The following is a 21,459-nucleotide window of genomic DNA, read 5'->3' on the forward strand; positions in this document are numbered from 1 at the left end:
CTGTAAAGCATGTTTATAACAACTCAGAAGCCCTCACAGTAATAATCACAGTACTAAAATGCTTATTTTCTAGAAAGTGGTTAGAACCACTCAAAAACATTTTATCAGAGTAACTGGTTAGAGAAATATTAGAAACATACATTTTTAAAATGATGCAAACTATCATGATGTCTGAGAAGTCCAAGTTTAAACTGTATTCAACATCATCAACTGTAGAGGAAAGAAAGTTCCAAAGCATGAAAATCCAGAGCAATTGTTAGTAGCATGAGTGGTAGGACTGAAGTAATAGAAAGACATGGAAGGCATTTGCTTAATCTATGATCTTGTTGAAAGAAGGGTCCCAGCACAGTAGCTTTTTCCTTTTAAGACTAGCCAGATGTAGGCCTTTCTAAGGGCATAAAAGAATGGAGCCACAGAAAGAGATTAAAAATACTGACAGAGAATGGCAGAATACAGTAAGGTTGTTTTTAAGACGGAGAGAAATCTATGAAGAGTAAAGGTGACTCAAGCAAAATACAAAAGCTGTTTCCTTCTCAGTCATTTATGCAGAAACTTGTACCACATAAAAAGGTGCAAGGCATATATTAGCAATTCCTATTATCTGGCACTTTTATTGCCTTGGCATGATTAGCAGAAACTATTGAGCCAGAATTGTCAACTATATGCTTTTTCATCAGCCTGATGTTTGATCTGCAGTGCCTCTAAACTAATAGCAAAAGAGAAACACTCAGAAATTTAGGAAGTTTTAGTTGGCAATCAGGTGTTACCATTAGCCTACTCTGTGAGGTTTATTCTTCATCTTAGAAGCTTGGTGGCTGTTGCTTTTTCGATAGCCATCCAGAAGCAATGTCTTAGACCTGTTTGGCTGCTGTCGTGCGTAGAAGAGTTTGGCAGCCCTAGGGAGATGAATTTCTTCAGCGTTGGATCCACCCAGAGTAGAGAAGCAACACCCTCCCAGCCACTACTCTGTTGCTATGAGACAAAAGACCAGGGAGGTGAGCGAAGCAGGAAGTCCCGCCTTGTAGCCCCAGTCGGCTTTGGCTCCCGCTCCCGACGCTCACGCCCACCTGCCACCCCTTATTGGTCAGCTCCCCAGTGCTTTGCATCCCTTCTTCCATTTCCTTTCGCTTTTCCACTTTCGTTCCCGGGCGAGTCCAGGCCTTTCATTTCTTTCTGAGTCCCTTTCCATTCGGACGTGCGCCGAGCGGGCCTTCCTTTGGGGCCATTGTGTACTGTGGAGGACGTGGACAGGGTAGTAGCGCGGGGAGGCCGGGCGCCTCCCGCCCATTGGCTCCGCCCGCTGTCGGGCAGTGTGCGGGTGCGCGGGATTGGCCCAGCGGCGCGTGGCCCCGCCCCCGGTTCCGCCCCGTGCCTGGGTCTCTGTGTATGTTGCTGGGGTGGGGTGTCCAGCGAGTGCTGCTGCGGCGTCCCGCGGCCTCCCCGAGAGTCGGGCGGGAGGGGAGAGAGGGTGTGGATTTGTCCTGACGGTAATTGTTGCGTCTCCACGTCTCGGTGGCCTGCGCTCCGGGTCGCTCCTCCTTCGGGACCGTGCTAGCACAGCGCTTACACACTCCCCGCCCTGGCTGCCCACACACCCTCGGCTGCGTGCGGGTAGAGTCGGACCCGCGCTCACGCGGGTCTCCGGACAGCTGCGGCGCCGAGAGGCAAGCGGGGCAGGGGTCGCCGGGGAGGCTCGGCACTTCTTCCCGGCTCTGCGGCCCGGGGGCAGCCAGGCGCGGAGCACGGAGGGCGAGGGGAGAACCCCGGCTTTCAGCGGCTGTTGCTGCCGCCGTCCAGTTTGAAGTGGGGCATTTAAAGACCGGAACCCGGGCGGGCTGGGGGGAGGAGGAGGAAGGAGTGCAGGGAGACGGGCGGCTGGGATTGCAGACGGTGGGGCGGTGCGTCCCCCCGGGCGCCGATCCCCCTGCGCCCGAGGCAGACGGGGCTGCGGGCGCTGGAGAAGCGCGGGGATACTTCGTCCCCTCTCTGTTCGCCTTCCTCCCCAGCTGAGGTCCGCGAGTGGCAGGGGCCTGAGCAGGCAGGAGGCACAGACGTCCTGAAACAAAGCTTTGGGTGAGACTAGACGCAGAGAGTGAAAGAAGTGAACTCTCTTCTCCTTTCTGTGCCCGCTCTTGTCAGTTTCTAACCCTGTCTTTTAAAATGGGCTATTTGTTTGCTGTTTCATTTGGCTCTGGGGAATAACTACTCACCGCGTTGGTTTAAAGAACTGCGTGTTTGTGTCTCCGTACTAGGTGGTTTTAGTGGGAAAAATCCAAGTCCTACGCCTTTGTTGACAACAGACCTGTCCCTTATGCTTGTGTAGAATGAGCTTTACGTTTATATAACTTGGAGAAAGCTAACAGAGTGAAATGAGGTTTTTGAGCCTGGCTCTCAAAATGTATGTATTCTAGGTGCTTCAATTCTAGTATTTTGAAGTGGGATTTAGGCAGAAGGGCAGAACATTTGATGTGTTCTTGGAGGAAACCTATTGAAGTTTTTTTTGTTGGTGTTGTGAGTTGGGTATTAGTTCAGCCTTAGCTACTTGAAACATGAGGAGGATGCATCTTTAACTCTCAGTATTCTAAAAACAAATCTAGGGTCATTGCTCCCAAACCTACTGTGTGTAAAGATTGAGAGTGTAAATTCACAGGCTTATTGAAAAGTTGAATCTGGGACCCTTGGTTTTGTTCACATTGATGGAGGAGAATGTCGTGGTTGCAAGTTAACTTGTTCAGTTTTCTTGTGAGTAAATATTTTCATAACCAACTTTTTTTTTTTAATCTGCCTTTCAAAGAACTAAGATTCCAGATGGCAAACTCTATGAATGGCAGAAACCCTGGTGGTCGAGGAGGAAACCCCCGAAAAGGTCGTATTTTGGGTATTATTGATGCAATTCAGGATGCAGTTGGACCCCCCAAGCAAGCTGCAGCAGATCGCAGGACTGTGGAGAAAACTTGGAAACTTATGGACAAAGTGGTAAGTTCTGACTGTGCATGTATGTAGCTCTTTTCACCTTGGATGTGGTTTCTCCAGATTTATTTATAATATTAATTAATGATAATTGTTATGGCAACAATCTTTTAATTTGTTTCGATCACTTTTCTACCACTCTGTGTTTTGAAAAGTTGGATTCAGAGCAAAGACTTTTTTTTTTTTTTTTTTTTACCTTGTGCCCTTCTTACTCTTCAAGGTTCAGAGTTCCTCTGTATGACTCAGTATGCAAAGTTTTTACCATTGGCTGCTTTTTGTTGGTGTATGGCCATAGTATGTTTGAAAGTATTTGTTCTGTCTTATACGAGGTTGTGTTGCTTTTAGATAACAAAAAAGTACAAACAAGTTATTTAAGAAAAGTTTCTAATGGACCACTCATGACAACCAGATGTGTATGATACTGAAAATATTTACTGGGGAAAGAACCAGATTAGTCCTTAAGTGAGGAAGCAGTGAGTTGAGAGAGTTTCCATTTTCATCTTTGAGAATTCATGTTCATTAAGAAACTTTTTTGTTATTAATGGTAGAGTTACAGTTTCTTTCATCTACTATTCCATTTTGAAACAGGAAACCTTTTGATTGCACGTTGTTTATTGTGAAAGGAAAATATATGTTGGGGGTGGTGGGACTGAGTGTATCAGAAACCTCTGTGGTTTTATCATGTTGGTTTCAGATGAACTGTAATTTTTCAAGAAGAAATCAAGATGGATGTCAGTATCCAAAAAAGTCCAGTTAAAAAGTCAACTGGAATATTTTATGTAATACTCAGAAAACTACAGCTGTCAGTATCCTATCTTACTAAGTAGGCTTATGAAATAAATTTGATTAAGATGTAGTTTGCTGCTTTGCAGAAATTACTGATTTTTGCTTTTGAAGCAGTAGCACTCATCAAAATGTTTATTTTGGTAAATGTTTGTAGCACCTTATGGCGATATTTCTTAGATATCTGGGGCTAATTATAAGTTTAGTTGAGGCAGGACTCTTTTTATTGTTATAACTGCAGAAATGGAGGTTTAAAGAAATATTCCTTTGTAGGGATGTGCCAAAGCCTCCATGAAGTCATGTGGTAGCATTCCCCTTTGCTTTGGTTTGTTACTGTGTCCAAATACTGGCTACAAAAAGCCGCCATCAGTAGTTTTAGTAATATAGGAAGGTGACAAGATTTACTTTATCATCATGTATCCTTATGGAAATTACACGTAGATAGATGAATGATGGGCTTGTCATTCTATTGCTGGTGTTGCTAAATGAGAGCCAGAACATTTTTGCCAGATAAATATCCTTAGTTTTGGTCTTCAGTGTGACCTATTTAAGCTTCTGCCAATTTATTCAAATTGTTATATTAAAGTGCTCCAGACAGAATGATGTCATAGTGTCAGAACATTGCAACTTGCTGCTTGGGGTCAGGTTTTGATTTTAGCATTGGATACTTAAGAGTAAGGAATATGCAATTGGAAAAATAGCATATAGTTGGCAAGTACAATACTAGTTCTCTTTGCTTTTCTAAAGAAGATGCATTTGAAAGTCACTCCCATTGCGTAAATCATTAGTTGGGGGTAAGAGAAGAAATTCAAGGTTTTTCTCTATCTGTTATATAAGTGGGCAACAAATGGATCAGATTCTATAAGGGAGCTGCTCCTCCTCAGCCCCCTTCTTGGAGTGGTCAAAAGTTGTACATTTGTGAGTGTTAGAACATCAGATCAAAAAGATTTATATAAGGAAGTGGTAAGCTGTAGTTACCATACAGTCATTATTTTTGAAATATTAAAAACTGGTGTGCATAATTTTGGTCTATAACTGATTGTTAACATAAGTTTTATCCACTTTTAATTACTTCACCATGAGTTATGGTAAAGTAGATGGTTATTTCATAATTAAGTATCTACTATTGTTTATTTTATTAACCCTTTTGTGGGTTTGGGTTAGCCTCTCCAATTGAGAAACTTGATTCACTTGGAAATCTGTTATCCAAAGTCTCTACTTAGTGGGATGTGGGTGTGGGTATTGGCAAAGGTGCATTGCTATGGCTTTCCCTGCTTGTCTTCTTTGTTCGTCTTAGATGAAAATGGTTGTGTTCATTTGTGGAGGTATCCATGGGCTTTGTGGAGAGAAATCACATAAAATATTATACAAGAATTCAGTGTATTTATTTTTACTCTATCACACAATAATATAATATAAAAGCATTGATAATTACTAATTGGCCATATATTTTATTTAAGTATGTAGTGCAGAAGCATCCTTCACTTTTGTTTGTCTTTTCTTATTTGTCAGTGGTGAAGGAAGTTGCTCATAATGTCAACATTGTCCTGATGATTACATCAGGAACTTTATTATTAGTTCCAAAGTTAATCTCTTGACTCATTACCTAACTGTTTTTAAAATAACTTTAATAGAATGACTTTAGCTTGTGAATAACAGAAAATAGCAACTTTCAAGTCTAATTGGTAGTTATATAAAAGGCAGGGTTAAGTGTATAGTTGGTATTTTTTCCTTATGAAGCCTCTTCATAAGAGCGGAAGTATAAATATGAACGCAAGTTTTTCAAGTTTACTGTGTCTCAGCTACCTACGAAGTAAAATAACTTATTTTGTAGGGGATAATGAAACAGTCTTTGTCTGTAGAGGAAATATCTAGTAAGTGTGTAGTTTCACCATTTCTTGGCCTTTAGAATTTAAAATGGTCAACTGAGATTCCAGTTTCAACTAATCGTTCTGTTTTCAAAGGGCAGGCATTCTCTCCGAGGTCACTGAGAATATGAGAAAGTAATTGGCCAGTTGTGTTCCTCATAAGATGTAGAGTGTTTTATAATAGAACATCAGTAGAACAGAGTTAGCAGGGTATATGTATTAAGAAGAAGAATAGTAGCATATCCAAGAGCTTCCTATTTAGACAGATTTTCTAGCCTTAGCTCTGTGTTTCAGTGTAGGTCAATAGCTGATTGGATGCCTATTTGATATAGTGACAGAACTATTACTCATGAATACACATCTAGGCTCAAATACACCCAAAATGAAATTTGGGTTCCAAAGCTATTAAGGAGACAGAGTTTCTTAAACATTTAATGAACGTTTATTGAGGGTCTACTATGTTCCTACTAAGCACTTATTACTGGGATTGCAAAGCTAGACAAAACATGGTCCTGCCTTCAACCTGTCAAGGAACTCAGAGAATAGCATCAGAGCCAAGCATATAAATGGATAATTGCGATGTAGTATGGAAAGGGCTGTTACAGACCTATACAAATTACAATGGGAGTAGAGTAGAGAATATTCACCTTGTTTTTCTGGCCACTCTTCAGACAGTTTTCTGTCTGGATTCTGCTGGCCATTGCCTTTTAGGAACACCATTATTGTGCTCTTCTTGGAATTGCTGAGGTGAGGGTAAGGAAATGATTGGTAATCAGTATGGTTGGAATGATAATTTATTAATGTGAGGTTCCTGAGTGTGGTTTTCACAAGAGTCTTAGCCAGGTGATGGAAAATAGAGAAACAATTTTCCATCTAATAGATGCCAAATGTACTGAGCATACATGGATGCTCAGGAAATTAGAAAATAATTAATTGATGCTAAAGAGCAAAGGAAGTTGAGTACCTGCCTATGTTTTTGTCTTGCTGTCCTTGTCATTTATTTGCAGTTACATTACTGAAAGAATTTTAAAAGCATTTGGAAAGTGATGATGCCAAACAACCTTTTTGTGCCTTTTATCCTCTGTACATTTAATACATTTGTCAAGCTTGAAATATAATTTATTATCAATCTCTTTAATTTAATTGTGACTATAATGTATTTTCAAGTTTGTCAATCAAAGATGCTTGGATTATATTGAGATATTTTTTTAAAAAAGTAAATATTCTTTTCTATGTTGAATGCCTCATACCTCTGAAAAATATTCCGTATGAAGTAAAACTTAGGTTTTGGATGCCTATTTTTTATGTTTGTTGGTTTTGAAACTTTCACCTTCCTAGATCCTTGAAACAGGGAATATCAGTTATGTGAATTCTTCTTCTTCACATATTTCCTTTTCACTATTAAAGTTGTTCTATCTTAGCAGAATCATGGGCCCTAGTAGACTTGGATGGAGGATGATAACACATTAAATGTCTCCACAATTTTGTTTGGTAGTGAGTTAGATTTTGAATTTGTGCTAAGATAAATGAAGTAACTCCCAAGTTTGCTACTTGCGAATACAGGAAAAGCCCTGATAAAGTAAAAGTTTTAAACCAAGAGTTACCTTGGTTTTAGCCCTGTGAGATAAGCTGTACATAGAACAGAAGGTTTAATCAGTTAGTAATCTTTTAAATTTTACAAAATTTTTACCATTCAGATTTTGAATCCACGTCTTTCTTTCAAAAGTTGTTTATATGTAGTCTGTTGATTTCATAATTCATTTATCAAATTCCAACTATGGAAAGACAGACATTTATAAATAACTATGCTGCACAATAGAATGTAATAACTGCTGTATGATGGTGTAAATAAAGTTCTGTGAACATAGTATGTGGAGGAGGTGAATGTTACTAGGGGGTGAAAAATTAGCGTAGAAGTAAGCATAGAGGAGGTACTATTCAGGTGTTCTTTGACGATGGTTTGTACTCCAGTGAGTAGGCTGAAGGAATGGTAGGAACTTGTTAAGTGAGAGAAGGTCAGTTAGAGGAACATAATAGAGGATTTAACTGCTCTGTCAAGGAATTTGGACTTTATTTGGTAGGCAGATAAACATTGAAGGCTCTTAAGCAGGAAGAGGAAAAGTCAAGGCTATGTTTTGATAGAATACTCTCTTGACTCTACGAAGGTTTGATTAAGAGGAAAAAAAAAACTAAAAACAAGAATAATGATCAAGAGATATTAAAACAATCGGGGCAAAAAAATAATAGAGTTGGCCTAGAGAATTGGCAGTAGGTACAAGAAGTGTTGGTTCAGATGTGGGAGGCATTTTGGAGGTAAAATCTACAGGTCTTGGTGACCCTTCAGAGTTATAGGATAAAAGAGAAGGTGAAGTGAAAGTGACTCTTGAGGTTTTCAGCCTAGTTGACTCTGAAGGCAGTGATGCCCTTAATGAGATAAGAAACATAGGAGGGAAAAGAGGAAGTGTGGGGGTTGGTTCTTTGACCATGCTAAATTTGACATGCCAGAGTGAAATCCATTTTGAAGTCAGAAAATTGAGTGTGCAGTTCAAAAGACAAGTTGAAATGAGAGACAAATATTTGGTAGGTATGTTCATAAAGGCAGCATTTCAAGCTATAGGACTGCAGTAGATTTCCAGTACAGAGTAAAAGGAAGAAAGTCAGAGAAAGGGAAAATCAATATTTTTGTGGTGTGAGGGTTGTAATTAGATGACAGAGAAGGAAAGAGAATCCTACAAAGAACAGTTGTGAAAAAAGTAGAAAAATAATTAAGGTACAGTGATTTCCTAAGTACAAACACCTTCAAGAAGAAGGCATTTTGAAGTTCTAATAAAACTAGTTTCAAGTTCAAGTGGAGAAAACCATATAGGGTGAAAGTTTAAGAAGTCATTGAATTGCATGGTTAGAGCCTTTGTTGACCTTTACAGAGTAGTTTCACTTACAGGGTGGGGCTAAATTAAAATAAGTAGGTGGATTATTTAAAAATTGTTCTAAAACTGTGACAACTAATGAAAAGAAAGAAAATTCTGATAGCATGAGGGTTTGAACAGAATTTAAATACCTGTGTATGTGTGTCTGTGTGCAATAGGAGTTCAGAGATTGATGGGAATGGGTGTGGGTAGGGAATGATTTAAGATGTAAAAGAAGAAGAAATAATTGAGAAAGTGGCATTAGCTTACATTGTGGGAGTGAAAGACTAGGAACAAACACAATAGAAGGGTTAACTTTGGTGGATAATATATCTTCCACTTAGAGAAGAGGGAAATGAGAAATAAATGAGAAATTTTGAGGGAATTTGTAAATTTTATGTTTGGTTGTCAGGAAGTGATTTAAGGCATAATATTTATATAATATTAAGCTGTGTTTTAAAATTTTATACTATAAACAATATATATTTTAACTAGTCTTCTAGCAATTAAGTGAGTAAATAAGTAAAAAACCAAAATGGAAATCAGTTCTCATCTTTAATATTAAGATCATCTTAAACACATGCTGTAACTTAAATGATGCCACGGTGTTATTTTTATCTGCTGTGCTTGCGCATATATTTAAGGTTTGTTTTTTTAAAAATGTATTTGTAGATTGCTAAATTTTTCCTGGTAATGAAAGAAGCATTTTAAAAATATCCAACTAAATTTTATAGCTTTTTAACATCAATATTAAATAATTGTTATGATCACTCACACTATTTTTTAATAGCAATAAAAAAGTAGTTATTAGTGTTCTGTTAAAAAATTGGGTGTTTTAGCCCTACATCTTTTCCTGAGAATCTCTTGGTTTTGAAGAAACTAAAGAATTTTGTGTCAGCTGACGAGAGTACTGACCTGGGCTTAGCCTTATTTCCTGCTGTCTTGAACAGAACATTCCAGACTTTTTTTAAAGGATTTTAGGTAGCATGGATAACTTTATGAGCTAAAAGAACTTTGAAAAGTCATGATGTCTAACAAAGTGTTGAGTGCCCATGGTCTAATTCTAATGTCTTTTTGTAAAACCTGCAGAGATTTTCCCTTGTGATAAAATATAAAATATGGAAGGAGAAGAAATACTAAAAAAAGAAGTGAGTACAGACTATGGGCTAGGCAGTGTGCAGAGCACTTTATATTTCCTTTTCTAAGAATTATAATACCCTGAGAGGTTTCCAGAAGAAGAAATCTACCTAAAGTTGTAAAGCTACTAGGTGGCAGGGCCAGATCCTAGGTTTGCTTGATTCTAATGCGTATGTTTATAGTATGAAGATAGTCAAGCTCCATGGAATACTATGATGCTTCCTATTTCCATAGAAAGTATATCAAAAGGGTGTTTCCCCTCTCCCACACTTGATATTACTAATATCAAATTATTCTCCAAACTTCATACTCATTTTTAGGCAGGTTTATTCAAGATAATATACATATCCTATTTGTAATATGTATTTCTGAGAGGTTCCTTCTTATTTTGGTCTTCTCTTCCTATTCCTCCTTCCTGCTATCAAATATTTTTTTCACATATGTTATATGGAAGGTTCTGTATTAGGTAATGGAGATAGACCCGTGAGGAAGACAGATATGTTTTCCACTTTTAAGAAAATTCTATTCTCATTTAGTATAAAGGTAGTGAACAGATAAATACACAATTGATATCTTAATTACAACTAGTTGATTCTTTAATGATGCTTCTTTTTGTTCAGTCTTTTGAAATGGGGTCTTGCTATGTTGCCCAGGCTGTATTCAAACTCCTAGAGTGAATCAGTCCTCCTGCCTCAGCTTTCTGAGGAGCTGGGACTACAAGTGCACAGTATCATGCCTGGATTCCTTTAATGGTGTTTCTTATATCATTCTAACAGATGCCTTCATTGAAAACCGTAAAGGAACTGGTAGTTTTCTCCAAATCCTACTATAACTAATATATAGACTCATGACCAATTTTATGTGCTTTGTTTTACCCAATTAGTATTCTATGTGGAAGGAGGGTTGTATTTTTATACTTTTTACATTTTATACTTTATACCTTTTTATACCTTTATATATTTAATGATGATTTGCTGAATTAAAATGGAAAGACCCCAAAGAACTCTTACGTGCTTTTTATTATAATAACATGTACTTCTATGTAACTGCACTAAGAAACCTCTTCTAACATTTACAGGAGGAGGACAGGGGTTTCTATACTATCTTTAGAAAATGAGATATTTCACTTGTGAGTACATGACTTGATTCATTATAACTGAATGCTTCATGAAGTGAGGTGTGTTTTATAATGAAGTCTGTTACAGTATAGGCACAGTTCCTTACTGTTGAAATTTTCATTTGCTCCAGTAGAATTTCCTTCATATGTTTCAGGGGGTGGTTTGAACTTTGTTTGCAAGGAATATGTTAGCTGACCTCTTTATTACCTTTTGGCTAGAAATTTTAATTAAGGTACAGTCGGAAAACTCTTTAATGCGAGAGTGTTCCAAGTAGAATTAATGACTTTGAGAATTCATATAGTAGCAATACATCCTGTTTTTATTTTTGTACCTTTGCTGTGATAGGGCTGAATGTATATTAATGTCTATAACTACATTTTTATGTATTTATATATAGTGTATATATTAATTATATATTTTTATTTTTGTGAAACAGTGCACACTGCATGTCCAGACAGCATCTCCTTAAAAATCTTTAGTACATTTAAACAAATACAAGAGTCAGTTGTGTGTTAGCACGGAAAGAATGCCTGATTCTTAAGTCCAGGTATCAGGGTTCTGAGCAGTAACATTAGCTAGATTCTGTTTCTGTGTTTTAGTATTGTCATGTCCAAATGAGAGAGTTGGTCTCCATGATTTCCAAATCCTTTAAGTCAATGACATAATGGAATTTCAGCCTAATTCCAGTAATATATGCTTTGCCTTTTCCTTCAAAAAAAAAAGACTAATATTGCTAATGAACCAATTCTTTTATGTACCAGTCGGTGCCCTATAAAGTTAATCATTGTATAATGTGACTACAGATTTGTTCTTTGTGAAAGCCCTTCTGTGTTGGCACCAACTTTCATTCTAGGGAGCGATTTAGATATTTCTATAAGAGGTGTAAGGCATGTGATTCTGAACTTGAACCTTGTGGTGAGTTTGATTTTCTCCTTAATATACTGCTTTTAGAAAAGCAATTTTTCTTTCCCTGGCTTTTGCAGTTCCTTGCACATAGCAGGCACTCAATAAATATTTATTGAATGGAATTGAATTTGACCTGCTTAGAAGTCATAGTTCTGATGTAGGGTTATTCATTTTCAGTGGGAACTGTCATAAATCACAGGGTTTAATAGTAATCCAACTGATGAACTGCACACTCAGCGGCTTATGGTAGTTCAGTATTGTATGTTGCGCTTTCCCAGGTGCAAATTTAGAAAACAGTGTAGCCTACAGAGCCTTAATGAACTGACTTCAGCCTATTTCAGATCTCCTGTACCACTCACTCACAGGTTTCCTGTGCTCTCACCTTTTAGAATAACTGCATTTACTCTTAACGTGCTTTATTCTCTGGTGCCTTTTAAGCCTTTGCACAACCTTTTGCCTGCCCTAGAATATTCCTTTTGGCAGTTTTAGGTATGCTTTTATTGACATTCTTATGTGGATGTGAGTGAGCTGCTTTGCTCCTGTAGCACTTTGAGCTTTCCTCTATCATGGCACTAAATTCTCCTATAATTCTTTCTTAAGCCACCAATCTTTCCCAGGAGACAACTCCTTGAGGGCAGGTCTGTGATTTATTACTTTCTGTCTTCTCTAGGGCCTGAAACAATGTCTGACATATGATGTTTGTCGAATTAACAAATGGGTCCTAAAGTTCATGTAAATTTGCAAATGAAATAATATAAAAATGTAAATGAGTTTAGCATGGATCATTAATTATATGCCTAATTCTAATTAAATTGTGATATAGTTAGAAAGAAGATCACCCGGAGATTCAGAAGATTCAGGCTCTTGTGTTGGATTAATGATTTTTTAAATAGTGCTTTAATCTTTGTAGTTCTTGGTTTTTTTTAACCTGAAAATGAATGGATTAGACGGGATCTTTGCTAAGATCCCTTAGAGGAAGAATTACATTGTTCCTAAGCTAATTATAGAGAACTAGGTCTCTTCTGCCAGGCTCCTTGAGTCAGGAAGTATGTTCTAGTCATCTGTAATTTCCTGGCACTAAGCTCAGTACCTGATATATAGTATTATAGTTAGTTAAACAATTTCACCTGATAAAGCAATAAATTTTCACATGAAATTACAATTTTGAATAAAGCAAATTAGGCAAAGGTCAGGTAGAGAATAGTGAATGAAATATTTGTAAAACTTAAAATTATCTGTGAAAGAACAGTTATTTGGAATGTCTGAAAAAAGTACATGAGAGAATTTTTTTTTATTTATCAGTTAAAAAATTCACCAGTGGAAGAAATGAATTTGAAGCTTCCTGGTCCCCTGACTACAAGTTAATAATTTACCAATCTGTGACATGTACCAAGTTTTACGTTGCTGAAATTAAACTGTACCTGCTGTATGATGTTGGTGGCCAATATTCTTGAAATTTATGCATACTTGGGGTAGTAGCTTTTGATTTAATGTATTGAAAAAACATATCCTATTTCAGCCAGGATTTATTAAATCATTGACATATTTGGGACTTAATCTTTAAGGCTGAATGAGCTTTTCTGATTATATCAATGTATTACAAACATAAAAAAGGGATTAAAAAAGCTTTATCAGCCCTTTTAACTATATTTTTGTAAATATTTGGTATTATTTAATAAATGAGATGCTATCTTCCCTTTCCAAGAAATTTCTTGGAGATGAAAATAATATTCTTTCATTTTAATTAACCCTATACCTTTGGGTTATTAATTTGAATACTTGGTACATGTTGGGTCCAATTGTAAAAATAAGGGAAATAATATAATCAAACTATTTGTGTAAAAAATTATGTATCAACCAGTTCATCCATTTATTAGACTACTTTTCGGCTCTGTACAATCTCACACTTTGATTCTCTTTCATTGCCCACATATACTTCCAGTCTCGGGTACCATCAGACAATTATCAGATTTGAATTAGACCTTACTGATCCTATGGTAGGCTAGTTAGTATTATCGGCACTTGAAGTATTCCTGAAACCATTCTTTTTAAAACTTGTCTTAAAATTAAAAAACAATTATTGTATATATTTAAGGTATACAACATGATATTTTGATATATACACATACATAGTGAAATGATTACTACAGTCAAACAAATGAACATATCTGTCACCTCCCATAATTACCTTTTTGCTGTGGTAAGAGTACTTAAAATCCATTCTCTTATCATATTTTCAGTATACGGTGCAGTATATTTAACTATAGTCTTCATGCTGTATATTAGAGCTCTAGACTTACAATCCTACATAACTGCAAATTTGTACACTTTGACCTACTTCTCTCCATTTCCTTCCCCTCCCTGCCCTGGTAACTACCATTCTTCTCCCTATTTCTGTTTATGTGATTGTTGTTTTTTTTTTTTTTGTAGATCCTGTGCATACGTGAATTTATGCAGTATATTTCTGTGCCTGGCTTATTTCACTTTTACTGGGACTGTTGACAATAATTAAGCTATTTACGGAAGTGACAGGGAAGGGAAGGCATACTGGAAAAGACAGAAAAGACAGAAATTTTAACCAATTTTGTTTAAAATACATTGCTCTTGAAAATTTTACCAAAAAAAAATGTAACTATAGCCTTATAAGAGGCCCATGTATCCAGGGGACCCAGAAGCTTATGCTTCTAAAGCTTCTTGGGAAATCTGCCTTTATGTTTACATTTAGCCTTTTGTAAGAGTGTTGCACCATTATGTTATGTATGCTCTTGTGCAATTACCAATGATTTATTTTAAAAATTATTTATTTGGAGGGTTCATTATACCCTATTTGGAAAGGTGAGAACACAATAGGCTTAATTACTCTAGGCTAAATCTCATTAACATGTAGAAGTGAATACAGTAGTTGAAAATACGACCTTTTCTTGCTGGCAGAGGATATCTTTAGTTATGTGGGGAGCCTTGAATGCCCTAGTAGTTGGGTGGCACCTGATGGAATGACTGAACCGTTATATACCACGTATTTATAGGTGTGGTAGACAGTATGGGAGGTGGAAAAAACCCGTTCGGACCTGACACCCATTTACTACTTAATAACTTGGTTATTAAAATTACACCTCTTTTTTTTATTCTCCTCAGGGTTCAGGAACAGTACACCAAAACATTAATTAAAATCTATGAGAGAGCTTTAGCTAGAAGTTCAATGTAGCAAAATAATGTTTAAATGGTAGACATTGGTTGCTAACAGAAAAGGCTCATTTCCTCATTTTTATTAAAAAAAAAGACTATCAGTGGTATACAGTGAGCAGTATACTGTAGTTCTGTTAAGCTATGCACAATGGGATATTGTAGAAAAATTAAAACTTAAAGGGGTGAAAGGATATGAAAAGACTGAATGGGAGGAACAAAGAAAAAGATTTAATTGTTTTAAGACAAATGTATTTGCCAGTTCTTAGTAAATTGGAGATAATAATTTAATATCATAATTTATGTTATGGAAAATGAAGAAACAGGAGATAGTTTTATAAATTTCTCATTTTCAAGTGACAGAAAATATTATGGTTTATATAAAAATACTTTATTATTGTCTTTTTTAGGTAAGATTGTGCCAAAATCCCAAACTTCAGTTGAAAAATAGCCCACCATACATACTTGATATTTTACCTGATACATATCAGCATTTGCGACTTATATTGAGTAAATATGATGACAACCAGAAACTTGCTCAACTCAGTGAGAATGAATATTTTAAAATCTACATTGATAGTCTAATGAAAAAGTCAAAACGGGCAATAAGACTCTTTAAAGAAGGCAAGGAGAGGATGTATGAAGAACAGTCACAGGACAGGTAAGACTGTTTCAGATCTCTTTTCTTAGTGTTAAGGCCATTTATGTTGCTTTTTGCCTCACAGTTAACGTAAATGTTACTGTATAATTGTTTTGGGGAAAATGCCATTCACTTTGTATACAATACTGTGTTGTTGAACAATGAGGATACACTCTGAGAAATGTCTCTTTAGGTGATATCATCACTGTGGGAACATCATAAAGTATACCTACACAAACCTAGGTGGTATAGCCTACTATGCACCTACGCTATATGGTCTAGCCTGTTGCTCCTAGGTTACAAACCTGTACAGCTTGTTACTATACTGAATACTGTAGGCAATTGAACACAATGGTATTTGTCTATCTAAACATAGAAAAGGTACAGTAAAAATATGGTATAAAGATAAAAAATGGTATACCTTGTACAGGATACTTAACATGAATGGAGCTTGCAGGACTGGAAGTTGCTCTGGGTGAGTCAGTGAGTGAGTGGTAAGTGAATGTGGAGGCCTAGGCCATTACTGTACACTACTGTAGACTTTATAAACACTGTACACTTAGGCTACACTAAATTTATAAAAAAATTTTTCTTTCTGCAATAATAAATTAACCTTAGCTTGTGGTCACTTCATAAACTTTTATTACTTTTTTTACTGTTTTGTAATAATACTTAGCTTGAAATACACATTGTACCGCTGAACAAAAATATTTTCTTTCTTCATATCATTATCCTTCAAGCTGTTTTCTATTTTTAATTTTTTGTTTTTACCTTTTAAACTTTTTTGTTTAAAATTAAGACAGAAACACACACATTAGCCTAAGCTAAACAGAATGAGTATCATCAGTACAATGGTCTTCTACCTCAACATCTTGTCCCATTGGAAGGTCTTCAGGGGAAATAACAGGCATGGAGCTATCATCTTCTGATAACAAATACTTCCTGAAGGACCTGCTGGAGGCTGTTTTAAAGTTACATTTTTTTTTTTTTTAAGTAAGTAGAAGGAGTACTCTAAAATAACAATAAAAAGTATAGTATATACGTACTATATAATATAGTAAATGCATAAACCAGTAACATAGTCATTTATTATCATTATCAAGTATTATGTACTGTCCATAATTGTATGTGCTGTGCTTTTATATGGTTGGTAGCACAGTAGATTTGTTTACACAGGAATCACCACAAATTCATGAGTAATGCATTTTAAGGGCTGCAACATCACTAGGCTATAGGAATTTTTCAGCTCCATTATAATCTTATGGGACCACCATCTATGTACTGTCTGTTGGTCACTGAAATGTCATTATGTTGCATAACTGTATTTGTTTTTAACATTACTTAATAGTTTTACCTAAATTTATTTATGATAATAGCTAGTTTATGAGACAGTATTCTTTTTTGGTAGATTTTATTTTTAGAGCAGTTTTAGTTTACAGAAAAATTATTCAGAAAGTACAGAGTTCCCATAAATCCCCTCCCCCTCACAGTTTGTCCTGTTCACAGCTTGCATTAGTGTGGTACATTTCTTACAGCTGATGAACCAATATTGATACAGTATTATTAAAGAAACTTGGGTTCAGGCTTTGTGTTGTACTGTTCTGTGGTTCATAAATGCATCATGTCATTTATCTACCATTACAGTATCAAATAGAATAGTTTCAGTACTCTAAAAATGCCTTCTTCTCCATTTATTCATCACCCCCTGCACTCTGAACTCCTGAACCTCTGTCTCTACAGTTTTGCCTTCCTTGCAATATCGTATAGTTGGGCTCGTGCAATGTGTAGCTTCTCAGACTGGATCTTTTACTTAACAATGTGCATTTATGGTTCCTCCATGTCTTTTCGTAGCTTGATAACTCATTTCTTTATGCTACTTTATGATATCTATAGTTCGATTTTCATCTCATGTATTGAAGAACATCTTGGTTGCTTCCAAGTTTTGGCTATTATGTATACAGTTGTTACAAATATTTGTATGCAGGTTTTTGTGTGGACTTAAGCTTTCAACTCTTTTGAGTAAATACCTACCAATTGTACAGAATGCGTATGTTTAGCTTTGTAAGAACCTCCTAGGCTGTATTCCAAAGTACCTGTCCCATTTTGCATTCCCACCAGCAATGAATGAGAGTTACTGGGGCTCCACATCCATGCTACCATTTGGTATTGGAGACAGTGTCTTTAAGATACAGTTTGATTGAATCTGTGCGTGTGATAGATGTGGGTGGGAGATATAGCTGCAACCTCTGTATTTTGATGTAAGTGTGAAATTGGACTGGGGTGACAAAGATGGAAGTGACATCAACCAAATCCTCATTTTATAGTCAGAGTCTTTATTTAGGGACTCCTTGTTAGAATTTGTTGTTTAGCTATTTTTGTGTTAATTTTCATGAGCTGTCTTAAACCAAATAAGGAAAATGATAGAATTTTCTATTTCTGGGACTATTTTAAATATATCTAGAATACAAACTGATAGTGATAGTCTATTTAGATTTTCAAATTGGAAAACCAATATTAATTAAAATATATAATATCTTAACATATTGGTTTAATTTTAGTTGAAGACACTTAATCTCCCTGGATTTTAGTTTTCTTACATATAGGAAAACCTCTTTCAGGTCAGAGAAACTAGCCTCATTTAGTGTAATATAGCATAACGTTGTATAGTAGAAAATTTAGTTATCTAGGTATGTGGACTCTAAAGTTGTCTGTAAATACTGGCTAAGCAAATACAAGAGCACATAAAACAGTCAAATTTAAACAGACAAACTGTCTGCCAAATGTAACATGGCATAAATGTTTATGCATGTGTAATTTGCTCTGTAAATTAGTGATGAACCCTACTCTTCTCATAAAAGTCTAACCATCAATTAATAAGGCTCATCACTTAATATGCTTGGACCACAGTTTACACATCTTGAGGGTGGTGAATCTTCCAGTTGCCCTTTAGCTTTAAAGTTCTAAGACTCTTCAGGACTATCAAGGAGAATTTGAATTGCTACATGGTACCTGAAGTAAGGTAGAGAAATAGCATAGTAATTGCTTATTCTTGCAGACTTTTCAAGAATGGGTAGTGTTTTGGGAAGCCAGATGTCTATGTTAAAATTTTATTTCCCACTTTGTATTTCTGCCATTGACTTGATAAAAATAAGTTGTTTTATAAATATCTTTATAATTCTTATTCAAATTTTAGTAGTCATGAAATCCTTCCTGATCCATCTGAGTTATCCATTAAATTTTACTTTTTAGGTTTTAGGACATTGATGAGATGTGTAATTCTTTGGTCTAGGAAATTGAGTGGATGTAGTGTTTTAATTGGATGTAATAATATATGATATGGTAAACTTATAATCCACTTTTACATCTTTTGTGGAAACTTGAAACATTTTTCAACTTAGTAGATGTCTTATAATTACCATCTTATTTGTTCATTTTGATATTCTTGCATTCTTATGTGGAAGCATTTCATGGAGAACTTTAAAGTTTTGGTTGATTGTGTATAAATTTCCATAGATGATGATAGATTTCATACTGCTGACTGATCATGATGAGGACACTCTGTAAATTTTGTGTATTCTTGTCTGTGTTTTAAGTGTCCAAGTGAATTTTGTTCACTGTCCTAAATTCAATCCTAAGACAAAATTTATTATTAATAGTTTCTGTGCTGGTATAGCATATCTCTAATTGGATTTTCCTGTCATCCTTGTTGATGGTGTTCTGTGGCCAGCTGTGTTTATGCAAAACTTAGATGTGATAAATATGTAATCATAATTCATAATAATACACCAGTCTTGGTTTAGCATAACAAGGACACAGAATTTTGAATTATGTTTTTTCTGCCAGTGATATATTTGTACACATTCACTTCTAGGTTCCTTTAGGATTCCAAATGCAAACTGAATCTAAAGTGTGCTATTGTACGTGAGACTCTGAGACATTTTGCTCTACAGAACATCAAAGAATTTTCGTGGCATGTTCTCATGGTAGCTGGACAATAGAGTATACTGTGTAGTAAAATGACTCTACCTAGCATGTATAACACATTGGTTATTGGGAATATTATAAATTCTTGGGACAATCTTTTATTCTATAAATAGTTCACTAGGGACATTAGCATTACTAAACTAAAAATGAAGGCCAGTAATAATAGTAACAGTAATTTGGAGATCATCGACTAAATCAGTATTCCCGAAGTGATTGTGTACTTTATTGAAGAAAATGGTGCTGGATGAATACATGAATCAAAATGTTTTTCTTTTTTTTGAGACAGAGTCTCACTCTGTTGCACAGGCCAGAGTGCTGTGGCATCAGCCTAGCTCACAGCAACCTCAAACTCCTGGGCTTAAGCGATCCTCCTGCCTCAGCCTCCCTAGTAGCTGGGACTACAGGCATGCGCCACCATGCCCAGCTAATTTTTTCTATTTTTAGTTGTTTCACTAATTTCTTTCTATTTTTAGTAGAGACGGGGTCTCGCTCTTGCTCAGGCTGGTCTCGAACTGCTGAGCTCAAGCAATCCTCCCTCCTGGGCCTCCCAGAGTGCTAGGATTACAGGCGTGAGCCACCTCCCCCAGCCCAAAATGTTTATTTTAATGTTCCTGCATCTCTGTTGTGTCAACAATAAACTTCTCTGAGGATTCATTTTAAATATTAATATAAGGGTAAATGGGAAAATAAAATTGGGCATAATTTCTGAACTGGCTCTATTTTAATTGATTGCTAAAGAATAAGTAGCCAGAATTTTTAATGCAATTTTACATAAATGTAATAAATATAATAATAAACAGAAAAATAAATTAAATAAATGACTGGCACTCAATATATTTTCTAGTGAACTAGGTTCTGTGTAGAGAAAAGAGGGAGAAATTATAGTTAGATAAATGTATTTGCTACTGAAATGGATATTTAGGGCATAGTGAAAGCCTCTTGCCTTCAGAGTGGGCAGAGTAATGATTTCTGGTGAGGAAAGGCATGAGCAGGCTGCATGCCTCCGCTGACTGTTACAGGAAACCTCCTCTCTTGTATCACTTTTCCCAAGTTTTTTTCTTTTTTTTCTACAAACAGTTGAACCTCGCACTGAGTTGGTACCTCTCCAGCTGGGTTTCTAAACCATTCTGAGCTGGCATTTCTGGGAAGAGTAATTCAGTGATTTCTGGCAAGCATAGTTTGCATGTGTGTGTGTATGTGGGGAGAGGAAGTAGGGAACATGTGGAGAAGTCTATAGTTTGAAGCACAGAGAAAAGGAGAAACTTTATATCATACTGCTTAAAATTTTAGTGGCAAAAGTCAAAATGGATGGGAAGGTAGTTATTGCTGACAAATGTATGATTTACAAGAGACACTTTTCTGTGATTTGACTGGCAGTTTCATCAATTGAACCTTTTAACAGTTAACTTTATTCTTTCAGCTGAAAAGTATGCATAATCAGCTGCCCTTCAAGGCCTTGTATTGGATGCTATGCTTTTTAGACACCCAGAGATGATGGCCTAAGGACTTTTAGATTTTCCCTATTTTAGAACTGGTTGAGTGAGCTGCCAGGGTGCTACAACCCATTTTCCCCTCCCACACTCTGCTAGACAACCTCTGAAACAAAACCAAAAGTCAACCGAGGTGGAAAAAATAGCTCTGCCTTTGATAAACTGTGAAGAAAATAAAAGCTTTAAAAAAATTCATGCCAGAGCGGAAAACATAGATGTTGTCTTATTAAAGTCATTTCAGAGCCCCTGGAACATTTCTTATATACCAGCGTTGTAGAAAACAAATCAGTTTCTTGACAAAATAGTCTGTGTGTGTGTGTGTGTGTGTGTGTGTGTAGTGTGTGTTTGTGTGGTGTGGAGAGTGTTCACTACATGTTTTATATGAAAATATTCATACAGATTAAGATTTAGTATAAAAGTATATTGACATAGTAAAATTTATCTTTGAAGAGGTGAGCCTTTTTTTTAAAATTC

General features: G+C 36.2%; 1 protein-coding gene across 4 annotated transcripts in view; it reads left to right on the forward strand.

Moving 5' to 3' along the window:
• The first annotated feature begins 1,372 nt into the window (after positions 1-1,372).
• The window catches only part of CBLB (Cbl proto-oncogene B), a 198,776-nt gene continuing 178,689 nt past the window's right edge, over positions 1,373-21,459 (forward strand). Inside the window, exons 1-3 of one of the 4 annotated variants that reach the window (XM_045540363.1) lie at positions 1,373-1,664; positions 2,795-2,976; positions 15,282-15,532. In XM_045540363.1, coding sequence (XP_045396319.1) covers positions 2,809-2,976; positions 15,282-15,532 — 419 coding nt within the window. In that variant the 5' untranslated portion in view covers positions 1,373-1,664; positions 2,795-2,808. Of the gene's footprint in view, positions 1,665-1,853; positions 2,074-2,794; positions 2,977-15,281; positions 15,533-21,459 lie in introns of those variants that run through there. The other 3 variants (XM_045540365.1, XM_045540366.1, XM_045540364.1) reach the window with 3 other exon arrangements.

The sequence above is a fragment of the Lemur catta genome, chromosome 1 (genome assembly GCF_020740605.2).
Source record: "Lemur catta isolate mLemCat1 chromosome 1, mLemCat1.pri, whole genome shotgun sequence".
Lineage (NCBI taxonomy): Eukaryota > Metazoa > Chordata > Mammalia > Primates > Lemuridae > Lemur > Lemur catta.